Here is a 19298-nt window from a genome sequence, read left to right on the forward strand (position 1 = left end):
AGTAGGCAAAGAACTGAAGTCTGTCTATTCGACTTATGCACAGCTTCATCTTTGTCTGCCTATGTGTTCCTGTTTTTATAGATGGGTCGTATACCCTCTCTGTAAGCAAACGGACACAGCATTAACACATTGACAACTGCACAATAGCACCTATAAGCAGCACAGTCATTTTCTTTGCAACCAGGATGTTCGCCCTCTGTTGCTTGTTGGAAAGATTTAACATAACTTCTGCTTTGGTTTCATTTTTTAGATCGGTATGCTGTGCCCATCGTTGTATACAGTCTGTTCTGTATGTTCTGGTGGTTTCATGCAGACACTGAACTAAACTGAATTCAGTACCACTTAAATGTGCTTGACTACATATTTACTGTAAACAAAATGTGTTTCACTTAAATTCTTCTTTCTCTGAAAATGAGTTGCATTTGCCAGAATGTGAATTATTCTAAGCTAGAATGTGTGTTTAATTCTGCAAATGTGTTAAAGATTGAACTCTTTGTTTGATGGCATACATTGAGAGGAACTAGAGTTATAGAAAAACTTCAGAAGGAGCTGCCATCACGGCTTAACCAGTTAGACGAAGCCAAGAATGTTAGACGCGTGTGATTTGAGATCAGCCGTCTGTCCATCTCCTCTTACAGTTAAACAAAACTGCTTCCCACTGAGGAATTAGAAGCGATAAGAGGCTGCTAACCACAGGCAAACCTGAAGAGGAAATTCATGTGAAAGGAGAGGAGCCTTTATGGGAGGACGCGTCGCATCCAATAACAATTTTCCCATCAAAATCCCTTTTTATCTGCATGAAAGGATGCTATTTATTCACACGACTCAGAACGCTGTTGTGAGTACTGTACGGGATACCAGACGAGACACTCCAACGTTTCTCATGTGGTGAAGCCAGAACGTAACGCACAGACTGCTTTGCTAAGTTGATGTGAAATGTTAGATTGATGCACGTCTCTGCAGTTCACCCCGTCACGCAGCAAACAGCGCTGCTTTCCTTTGTAATGATTATTATTCATAATTTGAAAGGGATAAAAATTAAATCGTTCGCTGTGTAAACAAGCCAAAAAAACTGTAAACATTGAGTTCAAGGAAAAAGAATGCAATGCATTTCTACTGCTTTTACCCGCAATCTTATGTGATGCTCTATCCGAGAGACATGCTGTTCGAACCTTTAATTAGCCGTTATCGTTCTGCTTTTTTCACGTGCATACTGTGAGCTTGCCAATGCTGCGGTAACGCCACTTCCTCACTCTGTATCATCCCGTCACTTTTCTGTCTGATTTTATTCATTTCCCCAACTCTGTATTTACTGTCTGACTAATCCTATAATCTGCATACATATGTCATTAGGTTTTATGTTGTGTCAGAAGGAAATGTTTTGGGCTCATCAAAGCAGCTGTTTGATCTTGCTCGGGTTTAACAGTGGATGGCAGCCAACCAAACACAAGCCCACCTGGCTGGCTGTTCAGATAGACCAGAACAAACGCACACCTAATAATTTACATTTTTCTTTTCTGTCTCTGTCAGAGGATTCGTTTTCTGCTCAGCACGAGCGTCTGAAGGAGGAGAAAGAGTCCTTATCCAAGCTGCAGAAGGAATGCACAGCCAAGAGGTGTGTATCAAACCACAATTAACCGTTTCTGTGTTTGCTGCACAGGAAAACGATTTAAAAGCTTGAACCCCATCAGATGGACACTCTGAATGATGATGCTCAGTGTGTTAGTCACTTGCATTAAATTGAGCTAACAGGTATAAGATTGCACCCTGCACCTTACTCTTTCAAAACAATGGCCTGTTTTTGTGGCCGCTGCTCCCTGTTTATGTGTTCTCGACCAAGAGTTTGCACATTGTGCTAAAAAGGCGTTTGGCCGGTGTTTGCCTTGGCTTGCGGTGAGACGTGTGTGCGGCGGGCACACATTCTGGATACGTTTTTGTTTATCTGAGAAGTACCTGGCAGTCGCAGAGGGTAAGCCAGAGCCCCAGGAAGGCCAGCAGGGGCCAAGAGACCCAGCAAACAGGAAATTAACACCGACACTTGTATCTGCTTAACATCCATTCCTTGGAAATAACTTGTCGTTTGTTTTTCATGAAAGTGTCTCTTTTCATTTATAGTGTTTAGCGAGGGAATGTTATACTGAGCATACACACTTTTTCTCAGCCTTTCCACGTTTCTGTTTAATATTATTTGAATCTTGTCATGGCTTCGATCCCCAGAAAGTTACAAGTACATTTACTCAATCGTGTTACTCTGAAAATGTGACGTCAGTGTTTTCATGATACTATTTTATAGCTACATAGCTGCATTTTTTTTGAATTCTTCTGTACTAAGACAGGATGTGCGATTTATTTATAGTTAAAGGTTAAACTATTGTGTGACAGCTTTCTTGAGTTAAGAGCACTTTTAATTAAGACATTCCACATTTCCACATGTTGGCAGTTCAGCCGAAGAAATATTTCTTTTCTGAACTCATCAGATGGTTTTGTCCAGAGAAACTCGCAGCAGAGGTCACGTTAATCGCAGTTTTGTAGGAAAAAAGCAGTTAAGCAAAGAGTTACAACACAGCAAACCAACATGACACAACTATATAAGACAACGAAAACTGTTGTGCTCAAAAACAAATCAAACATAGAATAAAAGCCAAAAACATAAAAGCAACACTTAAATGACATGTTGGACCTTCATGAAAGAAAAGTTCATGTTGAAAATCTTTACTGAAAGATCTTTTTGGAGCAGTATATTTATTCCAATTATAAACTACAAGTGCTACTTATTTACTGATACAGTGTAACATTAGTTTCACTGTATCTTGCACAATAACAGCGGAGTTAACAGTTTGCTCATTTAAAGAGAAGATCGATCCCACTTTTATCTAATATGTTCTAATAGTAAAGTCAGCACCCAGTTAACTTATCAGAAAAACAGAAAGAAGTTTTTACTATTGAGAACTAAACTTCTTCTTTCTCTTCCTTCTGTGACGCAGGATTGGTGTATACACAAAGTGTTTAGGTTGGCGTATTTTACGAGTAACTGCTTAAACAAACATGTATTTTTAAATGTACGAATGTTGAATTCATAAATATACACTGGTTATTATGTAATGACATCTTCCAAATTGATGTGTTCTCATAAACTTAGAATGAGTCCATTAAACATACACAGGAGCAGGCGCCGGTTTGTAAAAGACACCATATTGCCTGACTGTCTTGAGACAGGCATGGCATTCATACCCTGATCGCATTTTTATCTATGTGACTAGAGACCAGCCACATGTGTAGTCTGCTAAAGACAGAGCAGGAGAGGACTCGTAGGTGTTGATGGATTACTGAGCGAGAACTTCGGTGATGTCCTCGACGACTCGCCTCGGTATCGCTGTCATTGGTCAGATGTGAGCTTCACTGACTCATCAGTTTGTGTCAGACATTTCCAGCCTCGTCCAGAGCAAACAGACGTGGACACGTGTGATAGCTGAGGGATACAGGACTGACAGCCTGCACTCATTACAAACACAGCATGCACAGAAAGTGGTTCGAGCTGTTTGTTCTACAGTGGCCACCGATTATGCACAATCTGCAGTCCAATAGCATCTAGTGGTGAGATTTTACACACATTAATGGAAGAACGTAGAGGTATCTGCATGAAATGCTTTGGTATTATCCACACTGATCCACAAGTAGAGGCATGAGTTTAAAATGCGAACAGACTCACTTAAATGTAAGCATACACATTTAGAGAGTATTCATACAAAGGCATCCAGTCATGTTCATGACTTTTAACTATAAAAGTTCAGGTAACAACATTTTAAATGCAAAAAAATGAAAAGGGGAATCGTGGTAGGTTTCACTTAGCTCCACAGCTTCCTTTAGTTTCAGTCTGTGTCACCTCGGAGCTATACGCATAGGTCAAAGACTAAAACCTGGATAACAGCCATTAAGAATGATTTTTCCTAGTGGCCATAGACAGACCCTGCATTACTAAAAAGGACTGACCTGTAATGACAATTTTGAACAGTACATTGTCACATGAAGAGAGAGGAGAAAACCCCCAGATCATGCTATTTTTGTTCCTTTTTTTTCCAACATTAAACTGCCATATTATACTGCATCTTTTGTCTTGATCCCTTTTATATAGGCAGTAGCTGTCAGGCCTTTAAGGCTTTAATTGGGACCCTGTCCTCCCTCTGATTTTCATCTGTTCCCATCTCTTTAACTGACCTCTGCTCTGTCTCCATCAGAGAGCAGTTCCTCAAGTCCAACGCCCAGCTCACCTTCCGTTGTCGTCAGCTCCTCTCTGAGCTTTCCTACATCTACCCCATCGATGTGGTGAGTTGGGCAACTGCAGAGAAATATCTGGTTACAAATGTAAGACTTTGGTGAAGCACAGATGCTGGAGGGGGTTATATAGTGTGTGCAGCGATTTCCATGTTTATTCCAAAGATAAATTTAGTTTGTATACTAACTGAATGGTTTTAGGCCCGTCCCTCTGCCGGCTGATTATGGATCTGTTGCTGATGTCCAGTTGCTCTGTCCTTCATGTGAAAGCTCTTCTTTAAATCCACAGACCAATCAGTCGGATTATGTCATCTGTGGAGTGAAGCTGCCAAACTCGGAAGACTTTCAAGGTAATTGATTATGTGCCTGCCCGCCTATTTAAGTGTTACAGGAGGATAAGTGGTATGCTGTGCAAATGTTTTGTCTTGCATTCGACGCTTGTGGTTAGATGCAGATGTCGTGAAGTGAAGCAATCTAACATTTTACTGAAGGATAAATGAAGGCTGATGATTTCATAGACAGTTATCTATGATATCATAGTTTTGGCTATTGCAGATGGCAATTTTGCAAAAAGCTATTACTGTTAAGGTACCATAACCTTTGTCGTACTGTGCACGAATGCCATAATTGATAGTTTGTCATTTTCATACATAAAGGGCATAATGACATAATTGTAGCCTAAATGAGGGGAGAATAGCTGTAGAAGCTGCAGATGATTGATATTCCCATTCACTCGGTCTGCTCAGTTGAAATCACAGTACACCCACTGCTGCACGTCTCGTCTTGTGCACGACATCAGTAATCAAATTAACAGAGACATGCACAGCCCTTTATAGGTAGACGTGCACAAGTAAGCCTCAAAAGAGGAGCACGAACTACGCATGGAGTGCGCCATGTCAAAAGGAGGAAGACTGCTCCATACTGATCTAATTACGATCAGTTATAGAGGGCAATGAGAGTTTCTGCAGGGAATTGTTGATTTGGTCGTTTTGCCCTGATGAGATGCAGCGTGGTTAGTTCTTGCTGATCTCTTGCTGGTAGCTGTTGGAGCTGTTCACTGCCACCACATTCTAAGAGAGTCTTGTCACAAGATGGTTTTTATCCGGTTCTACCGTCCCAGTGAGAAAAGAGCCACAAAAACCACATGGTATGGTATAAAAGACACATTAGTGAACTGCGGGGCATTAAAAAAGTTGTGTCAGCAGGCACATTCGCACACAATGCTCCCGTTATGAGCTTGGTGGGGAAGGTTGGAGTAAAGGTCGCATCGTATGTGTCGTGACAAATTGGATTTGCAGTCACAGCAAGAGAAATGTGATGACTGTATGACCTCTTAATAGTTGGGGGATGAGAATTGAATGGGTTTCTGAATGCTGAGCTTTGGTCAGGACCACTTGTCCAACACAGGGAACACAACCTCCACTGTCCACGCCGCATTCTCGGGCTCCCCTTCCTCACAGCTGGTGAAACCCAGCAAGCCTCTGAGGCCGTAATTCAGCAACACTAGCCTCGACTCCTCCGCTCCCTGCTGCCGCTCCCCACCTGTTAACATCTTTTACATACACAGTAGAGATGGGCAGCCATTACTTGTTCTCAATTTAAAATTTGACACACAGACCGAATCCTGTTTTCTCTCAGTTTTAGATGATCGAGCGGTCCTTTCAGACACATCTATAAAAGTGCGAGCATGAACCACAGCCCTGAAGTCGTCTGTTACCGGTGTGAGGCTAAAGTGAGGCAGATTAAATTTAATACTGATTCAAAAGGAAAACGATGTACTGCATGTGTTGTCAGTCAGGACAGATGGAGAAACATGGACTGCCCACCTCCACTTTACTCATTTCTCTTCATTTCTCTTTAGTCTTCTGCAGTTAGAGGTCTCAGAGTCCAGAGCTGTCTGTGTGTCAAAGCCGGTTTGAAAAAGCCTGCAGGGGAGGAATATTTCACATCAGAGCCCAGGATTAGGGTTAGTTGGCGTCCTAATCCTGTAGAGAGTCAAGGTGGACATTGAAGCCCATCCATGTTTCACGTTTACCCCAAAGCCTTCCCTGTGAGCTCAGCCTCATGAGGTATCTGCAGGCTCCATTAGCACCCAGAGGTGTCACTTAAACTTGTGTCCTTCAGTTGACCTGATATTCCTCGGGGGCAGGAAGTCGTTCTCTCCATGGGCTTTAACCCTTTGGACTGAAAAGACAGGAAGGACATCGATATAATCCAGGGGTTCTGTGCTAAGTTGAAAAACACACATTTTGAGCCAAAGAGCCTACCACTCTGTTGCCATAGTTTATTATTTCAAAGCATTAAGATAAAAACCACAGTGATTTTAAGTCTTAGCCTCGAGCAGTGTCCTTCTGAGAATGTGAAACCACTTTGTGTTTTGTCTTGAAACAATTTCTCGTGCTTACAGTGAGTTGGTTTGCAGTTTCTTTCCCAGTCCGTCAAATGTTCACTGAGGCATCCAGTTTTCCACACTAACAGATATTTGGACTCGGAGGGGTTAGCTGTACGTGATGCTTTTGCTTCTTAAGCACATATCACAGAGAATTTGGGAATCTCAGCGCAGCCAGTGTTTTTTGGTACTGTGTGCTGTGCCACGTACTGCAACGCATTAAAAACATGAATGCGACTACTCTCCTTCCAGCAAATACTTTGTTACCAAGTTATCTTTAGCTGGATGTTTGTACAGTTTGGGGGTCATAAGATGTAGACAAACAGCCCTGACATTGACTGTATGCTTTGAGGTTTTCACCATAATAAAATGTTACTATTTTGACTCAGTTTTCATTGAGTGAGATTCTTAAACACTTTGGTTTATTATAATAATAATAATAATATACCAAAGTAATAATAACTAAAAGGCGCACTTAACAACTGAGCAGGAAACGTCTCATTTGTGACCAAACCTTAAATATGTGATAAGCAGAGCATCTTTTTCACTTTGTGTCCTGCAGCAAAGGATGATGGGAGCATAGCAGTCGCCTTGGGTTACACAGCACACCTGGTCCTCATGATCTCATGCTTCCTGCAGATCCCTCTTAGGTATCCGGTGATCCACAAGGGTTCACGCTCTTCTATCAAGGACACCATCACTGACAGACTCACTGAGAAAGAGAGAGAGTAAGTACCCTTTACAAACACACCTAATATTAGCAAAAACCTGAAATATCCACATCACAAATGCTGAGCTCTCTTTCTTACTGTACGATCTGTACATATAGTATACAGCACTGCGCAAAAGTCTCGAGCCACTCCTCACGTCTTTGTATTTTTCTAGTGTAATTTATTTAAAATATGCAAACGTGCAAAGAAATCCATATAAAGCAAAAACAGAATTTGTACAATTCTAACGAGGTTGGGAGTCAACATTTGGCACGAGCACGTTTATTCGGCTGCAGTGAAACTGAGGAAATCCAATTCTCTCAAAAAACAAGGAAAATAAAATTTGTTAGAGGAAACATGCGAACCAGACACGGGGAAGAAGTGGTGGATAATTCAGTGAGCTGACTGACAGCACGCAGACAAAATATAGACTGAGCAAGGTGAACTCAATCAGACAGTAACAAGGGCGAGACGAGAACAAAAGGAGGAAGTCAAAAGGCAGGAAGACACACATGGGAATGATCTCCAAAATAATACAGAAAGAAGGAGAGACCAATAACAAAGTCGCACAGACAGGGCGATCAACGAAGACACAGAAAAAGGAAAAACAGCAAAGTTACAGCAGAACAGCGACAGTGATGTTTGGGACATTTCTTCTTATTCCAACGTTGCCCTTTTATGAACGAGATCAGCTCAGCAGATGGATGAAAATAAGCCATCTGTTTCTCATGGAGGGTCCTTCAAATAAATTGCTTCTCTCTGCAAAGTCAGAATCATCACATTATCATATGCATCCAGACTTTGAAGAAAGCAGTTGATGTAAATTGCCGTGAATAAAACAGAGGGAATAAAGTCTGACTTTCTTCTCTCAAGAAGAATGAATGTTGTTTACTTTGTGAATATGTAAATGTACAGATTTAAACTGTGACACTCTGATAAATGAAGCGCTTTTACTGTGAAATCCACCATTTAGACTTTACTGCAGTTTGAGCAGAGTCCATGCCTCCCATTGCAGATGAGACTGGCTGTAAAACTTACTCTGTTGCAAACAAACTCTTTTTGTGTTGTGCTCCTGGACGGGAAAAATATTTATGCTTTTTGCCATCTAAAACTGTGCAAATCATTCTCTTCTTTCTTTCCTTTCCTTTTGCCGCTGCTGCACAAGCACTGGTTATTTGTTCTGTCTCTTTTACTTATCTCAGTTTTAGTTTCTACAAAATTAAATTATCTTTCAAAAAGTTTATTTACTCTATTTCAGCTTATATTTGTTTTGTGTCCAAACATTCTGCCTTGTTCACGTCCAAACCGTCTTCTACAAACATGTCCCTGCATGTTTTCAGCTAAAATTAGTCTTGTTTGGTTAGTATTTCTTTACTCCAACACCAGTAGATTTTTTTGACTGTGCGGTCGGTGCTGGTCTCTAACTCAACAAAAGCCTTTAACATTTGTAACATTTCAACATTGTTAACAAGAATGTTTTATTGGAAAAACATCACAACGTTCCAAAGTATTGTTTAAAGTGATTGTCACCACCATTGGAACCAGCTGCATCACACTTTCAGCAGTCTCCTCAAACCTACGGAGCCACAATGAATACGTGGAAGTTTTATTAAAGTTGGTAAATTACCAGCCTTGAGGCTTTAGATTTCCTACAGATGATAAATTCAACTTTCCACGCGGTAGTATCCATGGATTTGTTACCAAGTTTTTACAGTTGTTACAGCTTTGAGGTGGCTGTAGCCCAGGAGGTAGAGCAGGTTATCTACAAATAGGAAGGTTGGTAGTTCAATCCCTGAGTGTTCCCTTTCTGCGTGGGATACTAACCCTTATGCAACCATCTGACTGTGAATGTCTGCAAATGATGGATAGAAGATCTGCAGATATCTTAAGCCAAAGTTTCTGCGTCTCAGGTGGAAAGTGTTGGATCAGTGAATCCTGCTGCAGACCTCATTGCTTGAGTCTTTGGCCTTAATGTTAGCATGCATCACTGTAACAGTGCATGCAGCATGTAGAGTATGTGACAGAGAATAAGGAACCACAATCGTCACCTTTATTTACTGAATCGACTGGTTTGTGTGCTGAATCTAGCCCGATCGTGTTGCACAGCGGTTTGTGTGGACCTGTGCTTCTTAGCTGTGTTTGACTAAAACAGCGTTTTGGGGGGTTTTTTCCGTCCACCCCCCGAGTTGAGTTTGAATTTCTCAAACACAACACAGATTTGGTAGTCATGAGCTCCACACGAGTGCATCAGTGCACAATCACACACAGACCACACAGTAGCGTCAGTAGGCCGTTTTGACGGCTGTGTTGGCTTCTTGATTCAGACGCGCGTCCAAATCTGAAATACTGTTCTGATTTGGAAATGACTGCTGAACAAAAACCTCAGTATGGATACTTGTTGTTTCACGTTAACACATGCATAGCTGGTCGGTGAAGAAAGCGCCTGAGTCGTCCCTCGAAGTTGTTTTGTTTTGCCTATGGTAGCAACTGGGTTTACTCAGGTGTTCACAGGGAACAGACTGTAAATCACACAGCAGCCTTTCACAGTCATACCCTACGGTTGTAACCACTTTGCTTCCTACCTTCGCCACATTGTATCTTTTTTTTTTTTTTTACATTTCTTTTTGTTCAGTCACGATGTTGACACAGAGCGTGACAAATGATAAACTGATCTGGGGGTTTGCCAGGACCCTTTGTGTTAGTCAGGAAGCACAGAGGAGCAGCGACGGCTAATGTGATGAAATTATTATTTGTGTGTGTTATGCTCTTGTAACTATGCATCAAGTCAGAAAAATAATGTAAAAAATGAGAAACAAAAAACCCCTCTCTGTTATGATAATTGCACACTCGAGACACACGCGCTCAGGAATGTACATACGTACTGACATTCCACACGAAGGCCTTCCAATACGTGACCGGCGTGGAGCGAGATTTGGCTGTAGTGCTGCTGATGGCCGTGGATGTCGCACTTTATTATAGAGTATGATGAAGTCCACAGTCTTGCTTATGCTCATCAGCTCTTTACCTGTTGCCTCCTGGTTGATATCGGTGGAATATTTCAGTCAATGATCAGATGTTTGTTGTTTCTGGATTAATTTTGATGCCATCATTTTGTCTCGTGTTGCGATGCTGAACAGAGGCACTGTGGGAGAATTCATTGAAATACTCATCTGCAATAATTTTGCAGGAAAGCACCTATAAATTATTACTGCTTTTGCATTAAGCATTGCCCGTGCCTTTCAGTCACACAACGTGAATGGATCAGTCGCTGTTATGTAGTTGACTGCAAATGAACACACATGGCCGCCAAAAATACTGGCTTTGTTTTGTCTTTACATGTCTGCAGTGGAGGCACGCGTGTGGAGCTGATGTCGCTGAGCACTGCCTCTTTCACATCCACATGTCACATAAAAAGAGGAAAGCATTGTGTGGAGCCGAAACAATTCAGTGGCTTAACACGTCAAGACAATAGAGAGACTCCCTGTGAGTTGCGTTACTCGTTTCCAGTCCTACCAAGCGTGTTTACACCAGCATCCGTCAACAACCTGTGGCGTCCATGGATATCGCAAAGACACAACAGTCCAACTTTGCTCTTTACCGCGTGGGGCCATGCACTCCAGCAAACCCCACCCCCTGCACACGTTAATGACTGCTGAGGCCCCAGTGGGCTGCAGACATACAACAAAATGATGTGTGGGGAGATGGAAAGCACCCAGCCGGGCTCTGAAAGTTTACAAAAAAGGGGCGATTAAAGTGTCGGAAAAGGCCGGCTAGTGGTGATAAGTTAGGTGGTGTGCGATCAGCTTCAGGATTAGCAAAGCCACTTTTAATAGCGTGCACATAGACAATTGGAGGTGTCTTGGTTGCACCTTCTGCTGTTAAATGATAATTGCACTTACTTGGCTTTCCCTAAACGGCTAGTTTTACTATGTGAGCCATGTTTGTAGTTCTCATCTCAGTCTCAACATCTTCATTCATTCTCTACTGCAGCATATTATAACTAGTGTGAGTCCAGATTACAGATATACTCTGTTAGCAGAAAATCCTGCTCCTTAAGCCGTTAAGAGCGACGGCCGGAGCTGAGCAAGAACATTTTTCTGTTGTCGCTGTTAATTTAAATGTTACAAGAAGCAGAGCTTTAGTTTGGTGAGAGAAGAATCTGAAAATATTTTACCTTGTGAGTTTGTTACCTCATTCTTTTCCTCCTGTGGGTTAAAACAACAATAATAGTTTTATTACAAAGACCAAAATATTTTAGTCCAAGAAAATCAGACGAGGCCTCTGTTGCTCTGAACTGTGTTAAACTCCAACACTGGGCAAAGGCCAGAGTTTGAATCTGGCCCCGCAACAGTGTTTGAAAGCAGGGTGTGGAATATGACTGGACTGTTTAACGACAAGTACAATTTGACCTTTTCAGGGATCGCTGTCCTCTGGGTCAGAGATGTTCTCAAAAATTGTTGGACTTTTAACATGTTGCACCCACATTTGGACTCGTGTTGAGCACAGTTCCAGAGTTGCTGATTGCGAGGGGGAGAAGGAGGGAGATGTGATCCAGATGTCCCGCATTTGATTGAGACCAGAGCCTGGCCATTAAAAAAACACGAACTGAGTCATATAGTTGTTCAACCAAAGCACTGGAGCGCATCAGCTTTTTTCTTTTAAACTATCGCTGGTTAGAGAAAAGTCGATGTAAGTGGGATTTACGCATCGCTGCTCGCTTCAAATTTAAAAGACAGAGCTGCTGCCAGGGAAGGGATACCAGCTGAAGACGAGAGGAACCTGCGAACACCAAGAAAAGCGGTCATTGTTCCAGGCCTCTTAACATGGACTATGTGAAGAGGAGAAGAGTGGGAATAACCCCCCCGCTGCTCTGCCTGCCTGAAGCTGCACAGCAGTGACAAGACAAAGCAGTGTGAGGCTAAACACCCGGTTTACAGGGTGACCTACGTTACTGGGAAGCATGCACGCCCACGAGAGGAGAGTAACTTTTTATTGTTCCATTTAAGTTGTTTCAGGATCAGTAAATAAGTTAAAAGAGCAGTTCACCCAAACGATTTAATAAAAAGGAAAACAGTATGCACCCCTGGTGGCTATTTTGCAAATGGAGTGGGTTCATTTTCTCCTGCACTTAAGCTCATTCAGTGCAGATGAAGAGAATGACAGTTAGTCCTCCTCTAGATTCTCACTACAGTTTAAATGTGTTGGAGATTTCGTGCATTTTAAATTGCTTGTGTTGTTTTCCAGGATGAAACGAGTGTCCTGTCCAGTATAAAACGACACTGGGCTCCACAGTGACAGAAACAAGTAAACACATTCTCTTGGTATTATAGAATAAATGTTGTGGTTTCGCTGGTGTGATACGCACATGTTCTGTAGTGGTTCGGTTGCATAGTTGCTGTGTTCTTCATATGAGAGATGAATGAGGCGATCAACTGGGAAGCCATGAGGGCTTAAATCAAATTTGAGAATGGCTCATTATTTAGGTACGTACGTCAACTACAAAGGCACCCGAGGACTGGACAGAGTGTTTACTTGTCTTCTGAGGTTTTCTGTCATATCGCTCAAGGCCAAAGGCAGGATTGGTATGTTTTTAATGGCTCTGAAGAAGTCAGTGAGGCTCCTCTAGGTTGACAGCTGAGTTGCGTAAGCAGCCCTTCATCTTGGTGTCCTGCTGCTGTGAAGCCTATACAAGCACTTTTTATCCATTCTTCATTAAAAAGTTAATAAAAAAGCATCTGTGCTGCATGTGTGATAGTTTTTTGTTTTTGCCACACAAACAGCACGTCTGCAGAGATGCTCGTCTGTCTGATGGAGCTGCCACAGTGCTGGGAAGTTCGATAAAGTGCAAGTGGTGTTCATCGTCATACACGATATAACATTTTGGACTGGTGCGATGGTCAGCTCCCCTTGAGAAAACAAGGGAGCTGAAGAAGACAGAAGGAAACGGGGAAAGAGGAGTGTGTGGGGGTTGGGTGCCGGGGTCAGCAGACCCCTGGATATTCTTAAGAGCCGTGATGAAAACCCAGTGTGACAGAGCAAGCAGCCACCACATCACTCAGGAGACGCCTTAACGGCGTTGACCAAGATGGTGAAATGGTTATGCCGGGGTCTTAAGTGCAGCAGTAGTCATTAAAATAGCATTCAGTGACAGATGCTCAGTGTAATCATTTCTCAGATATTGGAAATTACAGCTCCCGGTGATTTATAGAGTAACCGCTGCCATCAGATCTTTAACAGTTGCAAGGCAGGTGTAGGTTGTCTTTCTTTTTTTTCTTTTTAAAGCAAGTCCAAATGATTTATGGTCCCCTGGCATTTGAAATTGCACATTAAAGACATTGTGAAACTTACAAGCAGCCCACACCACCATTTAAATACCGGCCAAGCCTCGGCTCCGGCATGTGAGCCAGATCTGTTGTTTTGCACATTTGGAGTATTAATTAGAATGTCTAAACAGGCAAGCCAACACATGTGGACACTTCAGCCAGTGTATACATTTCAGCGGGTCGGTCAGTCAGTCACTAGGAGCCTTCCCACCATATTCTCATGAACCGCGCTAAAGCTACGCTCGACCACCCACCTGCATAGCTGTGTCTTCCTTATGTTCCTCCGTTTCATCCAGTGGACTCGGAAGGGGAGTGAGAGCAGTCGTGTACCAGAAAATGCTTAAATATACAGACTTTGTAGGTTTGCCCTGTGACCTTGTGGCCCCAGTTCTCTAATTGGCTGCTTTTAATGCTTTTAACAAGGTGTCTATAGAGACATCGCAATTTTGACAGAAAGAAAACAGAGCTCAGATGGACTCGGTGCCCTCTATTTTAGCTTTGTTATTGTTGTAAAATCTCCAGAAGTCAATGGTTGTTTTAAACAGGCTTGTACATCTTTGTGCTGCAGGAACATTTCCTCACTGCGCAAATCGCCCACAAATGTGGTCGTTTAACTATAAAAAACGTCATGTGCTGCTGACACCTGCTAGCAGGCCCCAGAGTACAGTACAGGCAGACGGTGCAGAGACACTGGTCGTGCATCAACCACAGATGAAAGCATTAAAAGTCAGCCTGCTATTAAAAGATCCCTGAACAGAAATAAAAGGCAGGACAAGGAGTGAGTTTAAAAAGAAATGGACAGGAAGAGAGAGAGCAGCGAGCCTTCCTTTGCTTCATCCCATCGTTGTAACTACGTGTTTATTGGTTGTTTCCTTCATTTAACAAGAGTCCCAGCTTTATATTTGAAGGCTGTCTGTGGATAAAGGCTGTCTAGACCCTGCAGTTAAAACGCTGGCAGGCTGGGGGCATTCATATAAAACCCGGGGACTTTCCTGTAAGATACTGCTTTTGTCTTTTTACAATGTCGTGGCTCCACACTTATTAATTACATATTTTCAGGTCTACACCCAGAGCCGGCACTTGCACATTAACTATGCTGTGGTTGGGATGCTCTTTAGATGAGAAGGAAAGAGAAGTGCATTTTATTTTTTTGCAGGGGGAAGAAATGTGACAGATTTACGTCTGCCCTCAAATCACTGTTATTCTTTGTCATCTTTTTTTTTTTTTTGTCTGTCCGGTGCATCCAGAGTTGAATATTAGCTAAATGAAAGCAGATTTCATGTTTCAGTAATCAGTCTTTTGAATGCACCCTTAAGTGAGTGGGCGAGTTGATTACGGCGCCTGTCGTTTTCAGTTTGCTGTGTTAGTTTCATAGACGTGACCCTTCAGCGGCGCTGCCGCCGAGGGGAGCGGGAGAGGGATGTGCTGACGGAAGAAACTGCCTGATCAAGGAAAGTGAAGAAATGTGCGGAGGCCTTCTGGGAAAGAGATGATTTGATTTGATTTACATGTAAAACACAATTAAACAAAAGAACCACGTACATTGTTTAGTGCAGAGGACTGTTTCAGTTTATGTTGCCGGCTGAGTGATTAAAAACGGCGTCCGGCCTCCTCATACTCGTATGTCTCTCGCAGACACGTCATTTAGATTTTTCCTGCTGTAGCAGAGATAATGGCAATGGCAGGCTGTTATTTCATACAGCGATTTCCTTTTTACTCTGGAACGAAACACAGCAAATAAGAACAAACCATTGAACGCTGGTGTTTCTGTTTGATTTCTCAAGTCATCCACACTTAACGGGTTCTTTGTTTGCCCGACCACTCCACCGGCTTTTATTAAACTGTGCTCGCCGCTCTTTGTGTACTCTCGCTGACGGACAAACAAACGGCATTAATTAAAAGTGCTCTCTAGCTGAAGTTCTCCTTCAGCGCCTCCTCCCCTCGACTCGATCCTCCCCGCCGCTGCGGTGTAATAATATATTTGGCGTTACGGGACGTCCCCGTGAGGAATTCCTGGTGTTTGGTGAACCAGAGTCTCTCTGCAGTGTGATTTCAGACACAGCGGACAGCAGTCATTAATCACCGCACTGTACAGGAGTGTGCGTGGTGCGTTTGTGTGTGTTGAAGGTAGCTTTGTTTCCCTTTCAGTCATGCTCATCAGCAAACAAATCCTATCTGTTTTTGGGGAAGTGATGTTGGCTCTGCCAGCAGTGCACAGGGAATGCCTGTTGTGCTGTTCTTCCTCTCCCTGTTAGTTATTTCCGAATGCTGAGATATGACCTCTGGCGTGTCGCCTTCTCCGCGGGGCCTTGGCTGCATGTCGGCGATACGGAGGTCTAACGAGCGACGGGCTGTGCGGCCCTCGGGCTACACCGGCACTTTTTCTTTGCCAGACTTTTGCAGCAACATCCTGTTAAATTTCATTTTCGGGGCTGCAAAGATCTCCATGTGTTCGAGGTTTACTTCTCAACCTTCCCGGATCTGCAGTGCGATGCGTGAGTGAGGAGGTGTTTACAGTGAACCCTGCAGTCAGAATGTTGTCTGACATGTCCAGACAGCCGCAGATATGATGTAAAGCAAACTTTCAGGATGTGGATAAAAGCCAAATAAAAGAGAGAGAGCTGTTAAAAATCCCTTAGTTCTGTATGTTCTTCTTATCGAGAGGAAATGCTAAAACACAAATGTCATACAGTGAAATCTGGACGTATAATATCCTATAAGCTGCAGAGTTTCTGCTGTATTTTTCTACTTTATTCCTGCACAGGATTAAGATCACCTCTGACCTCCCTGTGGCACACACACGGGAATACTATCCAATAGATGAGAAGCAATTAGTCACAGTGAGTGTGTATTGTAGGTTTTTTAATTCTTTTACTTTTCCACCTTATTCTTTTAGTAAAGAAAAACATTTACACCTCAAGTGAAATTTCTAAAGCACAAGCTTTATTCATTTTTATCTTTACAACCTTGTTTATATTTGACTTGGCCTCTTATCAGCTCAACATGTAACATCTCAACTCTGCTGATGAATGTCATGAGCCAGAAAACGCTAAAACTCCAAAGTTCACTCATATTTCCTCCCACGTTGCTTCAGCGTTTGGGTGAGAGGTTAAGAGCAGACTTGGGGTTAGGTTCCTCCAAAGGTAAAGGTGAAGAATTTTGAAGGGCTCTTCAGATAAAGCTCTGATATGAATGTAGTCCCTGAAAGTATTCACAGGTTTGAGTATGTGTGTGTTTGCTCAGAGTAAATCCCTGCTTATTCTGTGGAGCTCGTTTCTCATCATGCTGAAGCCTCCTCAGTGGGAGATCAGGAGGCATAAGCACTTAATGACTGAAAGGGATGAGTCCGGCCTTAACATCCCCAACCGTATCTCTCTGCATGTCAGCGTATTCACCTCACTACCCCACGCCAGCACCCAAGGGCATCTCCCGGATCTCCTTCATGAGCATTCCCTGCATGTCCTACCTAAGACATGCGACTGGCGCCGATGGGACTTTCCCACCATGCTGAAAAGAAAATTTGTTCCTGTTCAGGGGCGGATAAACCCGTTGTTTGGACGCCTCTGCTGTTTGATATTTCAGTTTAGCGCCGTACGGAGGTATGCCACCTCCGTACGGCGCTAAACTGAAATATCAAACAGTGGGAAGGGATCATAGACTCAGACTTCGATTCCTGAGCAATCTGCAAGTATCACCCAATGTAAACACTGCCGGCTACATTATCGGACACTTTCAACAATGCGAGTCAAATCGTTCCTGTGGCGAAGCCAGAGAGAACGAGGTAGATGGAAGTGTAGTATATTTTGATGTGTAATATGGATATAATGTAGCCGGCTTGCAGACGTTCTCTGACTGGATCACAAACAGTAAAATCCTCTTTAAGTGTTTCTTTTTCTTCTGCATTTCACAGATTCCCTTTGTACCCCAGAGGAGAGCGGTTTCATTTTGAATATGGCGTCTACTTACTCAACAAGAACATCGCCCAGGTAATCCATTGCATGCACACGCGCTAAACATGTTTGACGACATTTTAGACTTGAAAACTTATTTAAAAATCATACTAATTTGTAACTGTAAGTTGTCCTGCAGTTTCTAAAAGTTGCTAGTACCGAGTGCAGCATCTCGTCCATTAACCTCCTAAGACCCGAACTCTTCCACGGCAGCAATTTTAATTTCTCTTTGATATTTCGGCACATTGGGGCCCGATGAAGGTAAAAACAAAGAATTACCAGATTTTTTTTTTTTTTTTTTTACCTTATTTTTGTTTTTAAGAAAAATAAGAGCGACATATGAGGATATTCGTTTAAAATTTTGATAGAACAGTAGCAGGATAATGTCCTCGTAAGTGGATATCAGGCCCTTGTAGAGCAAAATTGAGTATTTTGGTCTAAATAAGCCAAAATGTGATGTCCACATATGTGGACGCAGGTCCTAGGAGGTTAAGTTTCACAATACGGCGTTCAGTGTGTCGAGACCTGCTGTTGACATACAGGTGTTAATACATTTACACTCTGCCATCACTATAAAGGATGATGATATTATATCGGTCTCATGTCGTCAAATTGTCTCATGAAAACAACAAAACCATTGTGTATTAATCCATTGCAACACCTGCAGACTTCCCCAGTCTGTGTGTTGCTCCAGGAACATCTGGTTGGTCATTAAAAAGCTTGATTGTTATTAATGGAGGTGTTAGTCATAAAGAAATTCCTGAAACAGCTGTAAAAGCCTTTTAGTCAGGCTTAATTTAAATATTAGTAAGTGCTGAATTATTGCAATCTATGTGGACTAATGTGGAATGAAGTTTTTACGCCCTTGATGTAAAAGTAATGAATGATGCTGTTAGTCAGCTGAAGAGACAGTATATTAGTATTTAGTATTTATTTATTTATTGTCATTGTCAAGAACAATGAAATTGCGTTTGGGGCTTCCATACAACCCAAAAAAAAGAAGAAAATAATAAATACCCCTTAAAACCCAAGTGTACATATTTAACCCAGTGTGACTCCAATGCAATAAGACATGCAAAGCTCACAACACTCATCGACTCATTAACACTTTTAAATTAGCGCCAATTTACAAGTGTTAATCTGTGATCGTTACCTCTGCCAAGGAAGTTATGTAATGGATTCAGTTTGTGTTTGTTAGCAGGGCTACTCAAAGTTATGGATGATTTGCATGGAAATTTTACCAGATGTGCAATTTTGGAATCGAGCTGCGTGTAGATCCAGGAATAATTTATAATTCCAGGATAGGATGAAACTGGTTTTTGATGTCATATCTCACATGTCAAATTGGACGTTGTGTAAAAGTAAAAACAGAATGAGATGAGTTGCTAATCTCATAAACCCATATTTGATTACCAGTCGAACATGGAAAACATTTCAGATGTTTTTAACTATTAGCTCATTTTAAATTTAGTGGCAGCAGCAGTAGGGCTGTTCGATATAACCATATATATCGGATGACGATATAAAAACGTCTACCGTTTCATTTTACGCTATCGTTTGTTTCGTGGTGTCGCAAAATAAACTGTTTACAGCAATATTTTTTCATTATTTTGATGGTCACTGTAGTGGGTATATTCATTTATTAAAGTTCTCT

General features: G+C 42.2%; 1 protein-coding gene across 1 annotated transcript in view; it reads left to right on the forward strand.

Moving 5' to 3' along the window:
- Positions 1–19298, forward strand: part of uvrag (UV radiation resistance associated gene) — a 92509-nt gene that overhangs the window by 29451 nt on the left and 43760 nt on the right. The window contains exons 9-13 of the mRNA XM_086307790.1: positions 1531–1615; positions 4236–4323; positions 4562–4622; positions 7224–7389; positions 17605–17680. Of these exons, the coding sequence (XP_086163916.1) occupies positions 1531–1615; positions 4236–4323; positions 4562–4622; positions 7224–7389; positions 17605–17680 (476 nt within the window). The remainder of the gene's footprint in view (positions 1–1530; positions 1616–4235; positions 4324–4561; positions 4623–7223; positions 7390–17604; positions 17681–19298) is intronic.

The sequence above is a fragment of the Aulonocara sp. 'chitande type north' Nkhata Bay genome, linkage group LG10, assembly GCF_057382095.1.
Source record: "Aulonocara sp. 'chitande type north' Nkhata Bay isolate Kocher_YH1m ecotype deep benthic linkage group LG10, A_spYH_male_GT1.1, whole genome shotgun sequence".
Classification (NCBI taxonomy): domain Eukaryota; kingdom Metazoa; phylum Chordata; class Actinopteri; order Cichliformes; family Cichlidae; genus Aulonocara; species Aulonocara sp. 'chitande type north' Nkhata Bay.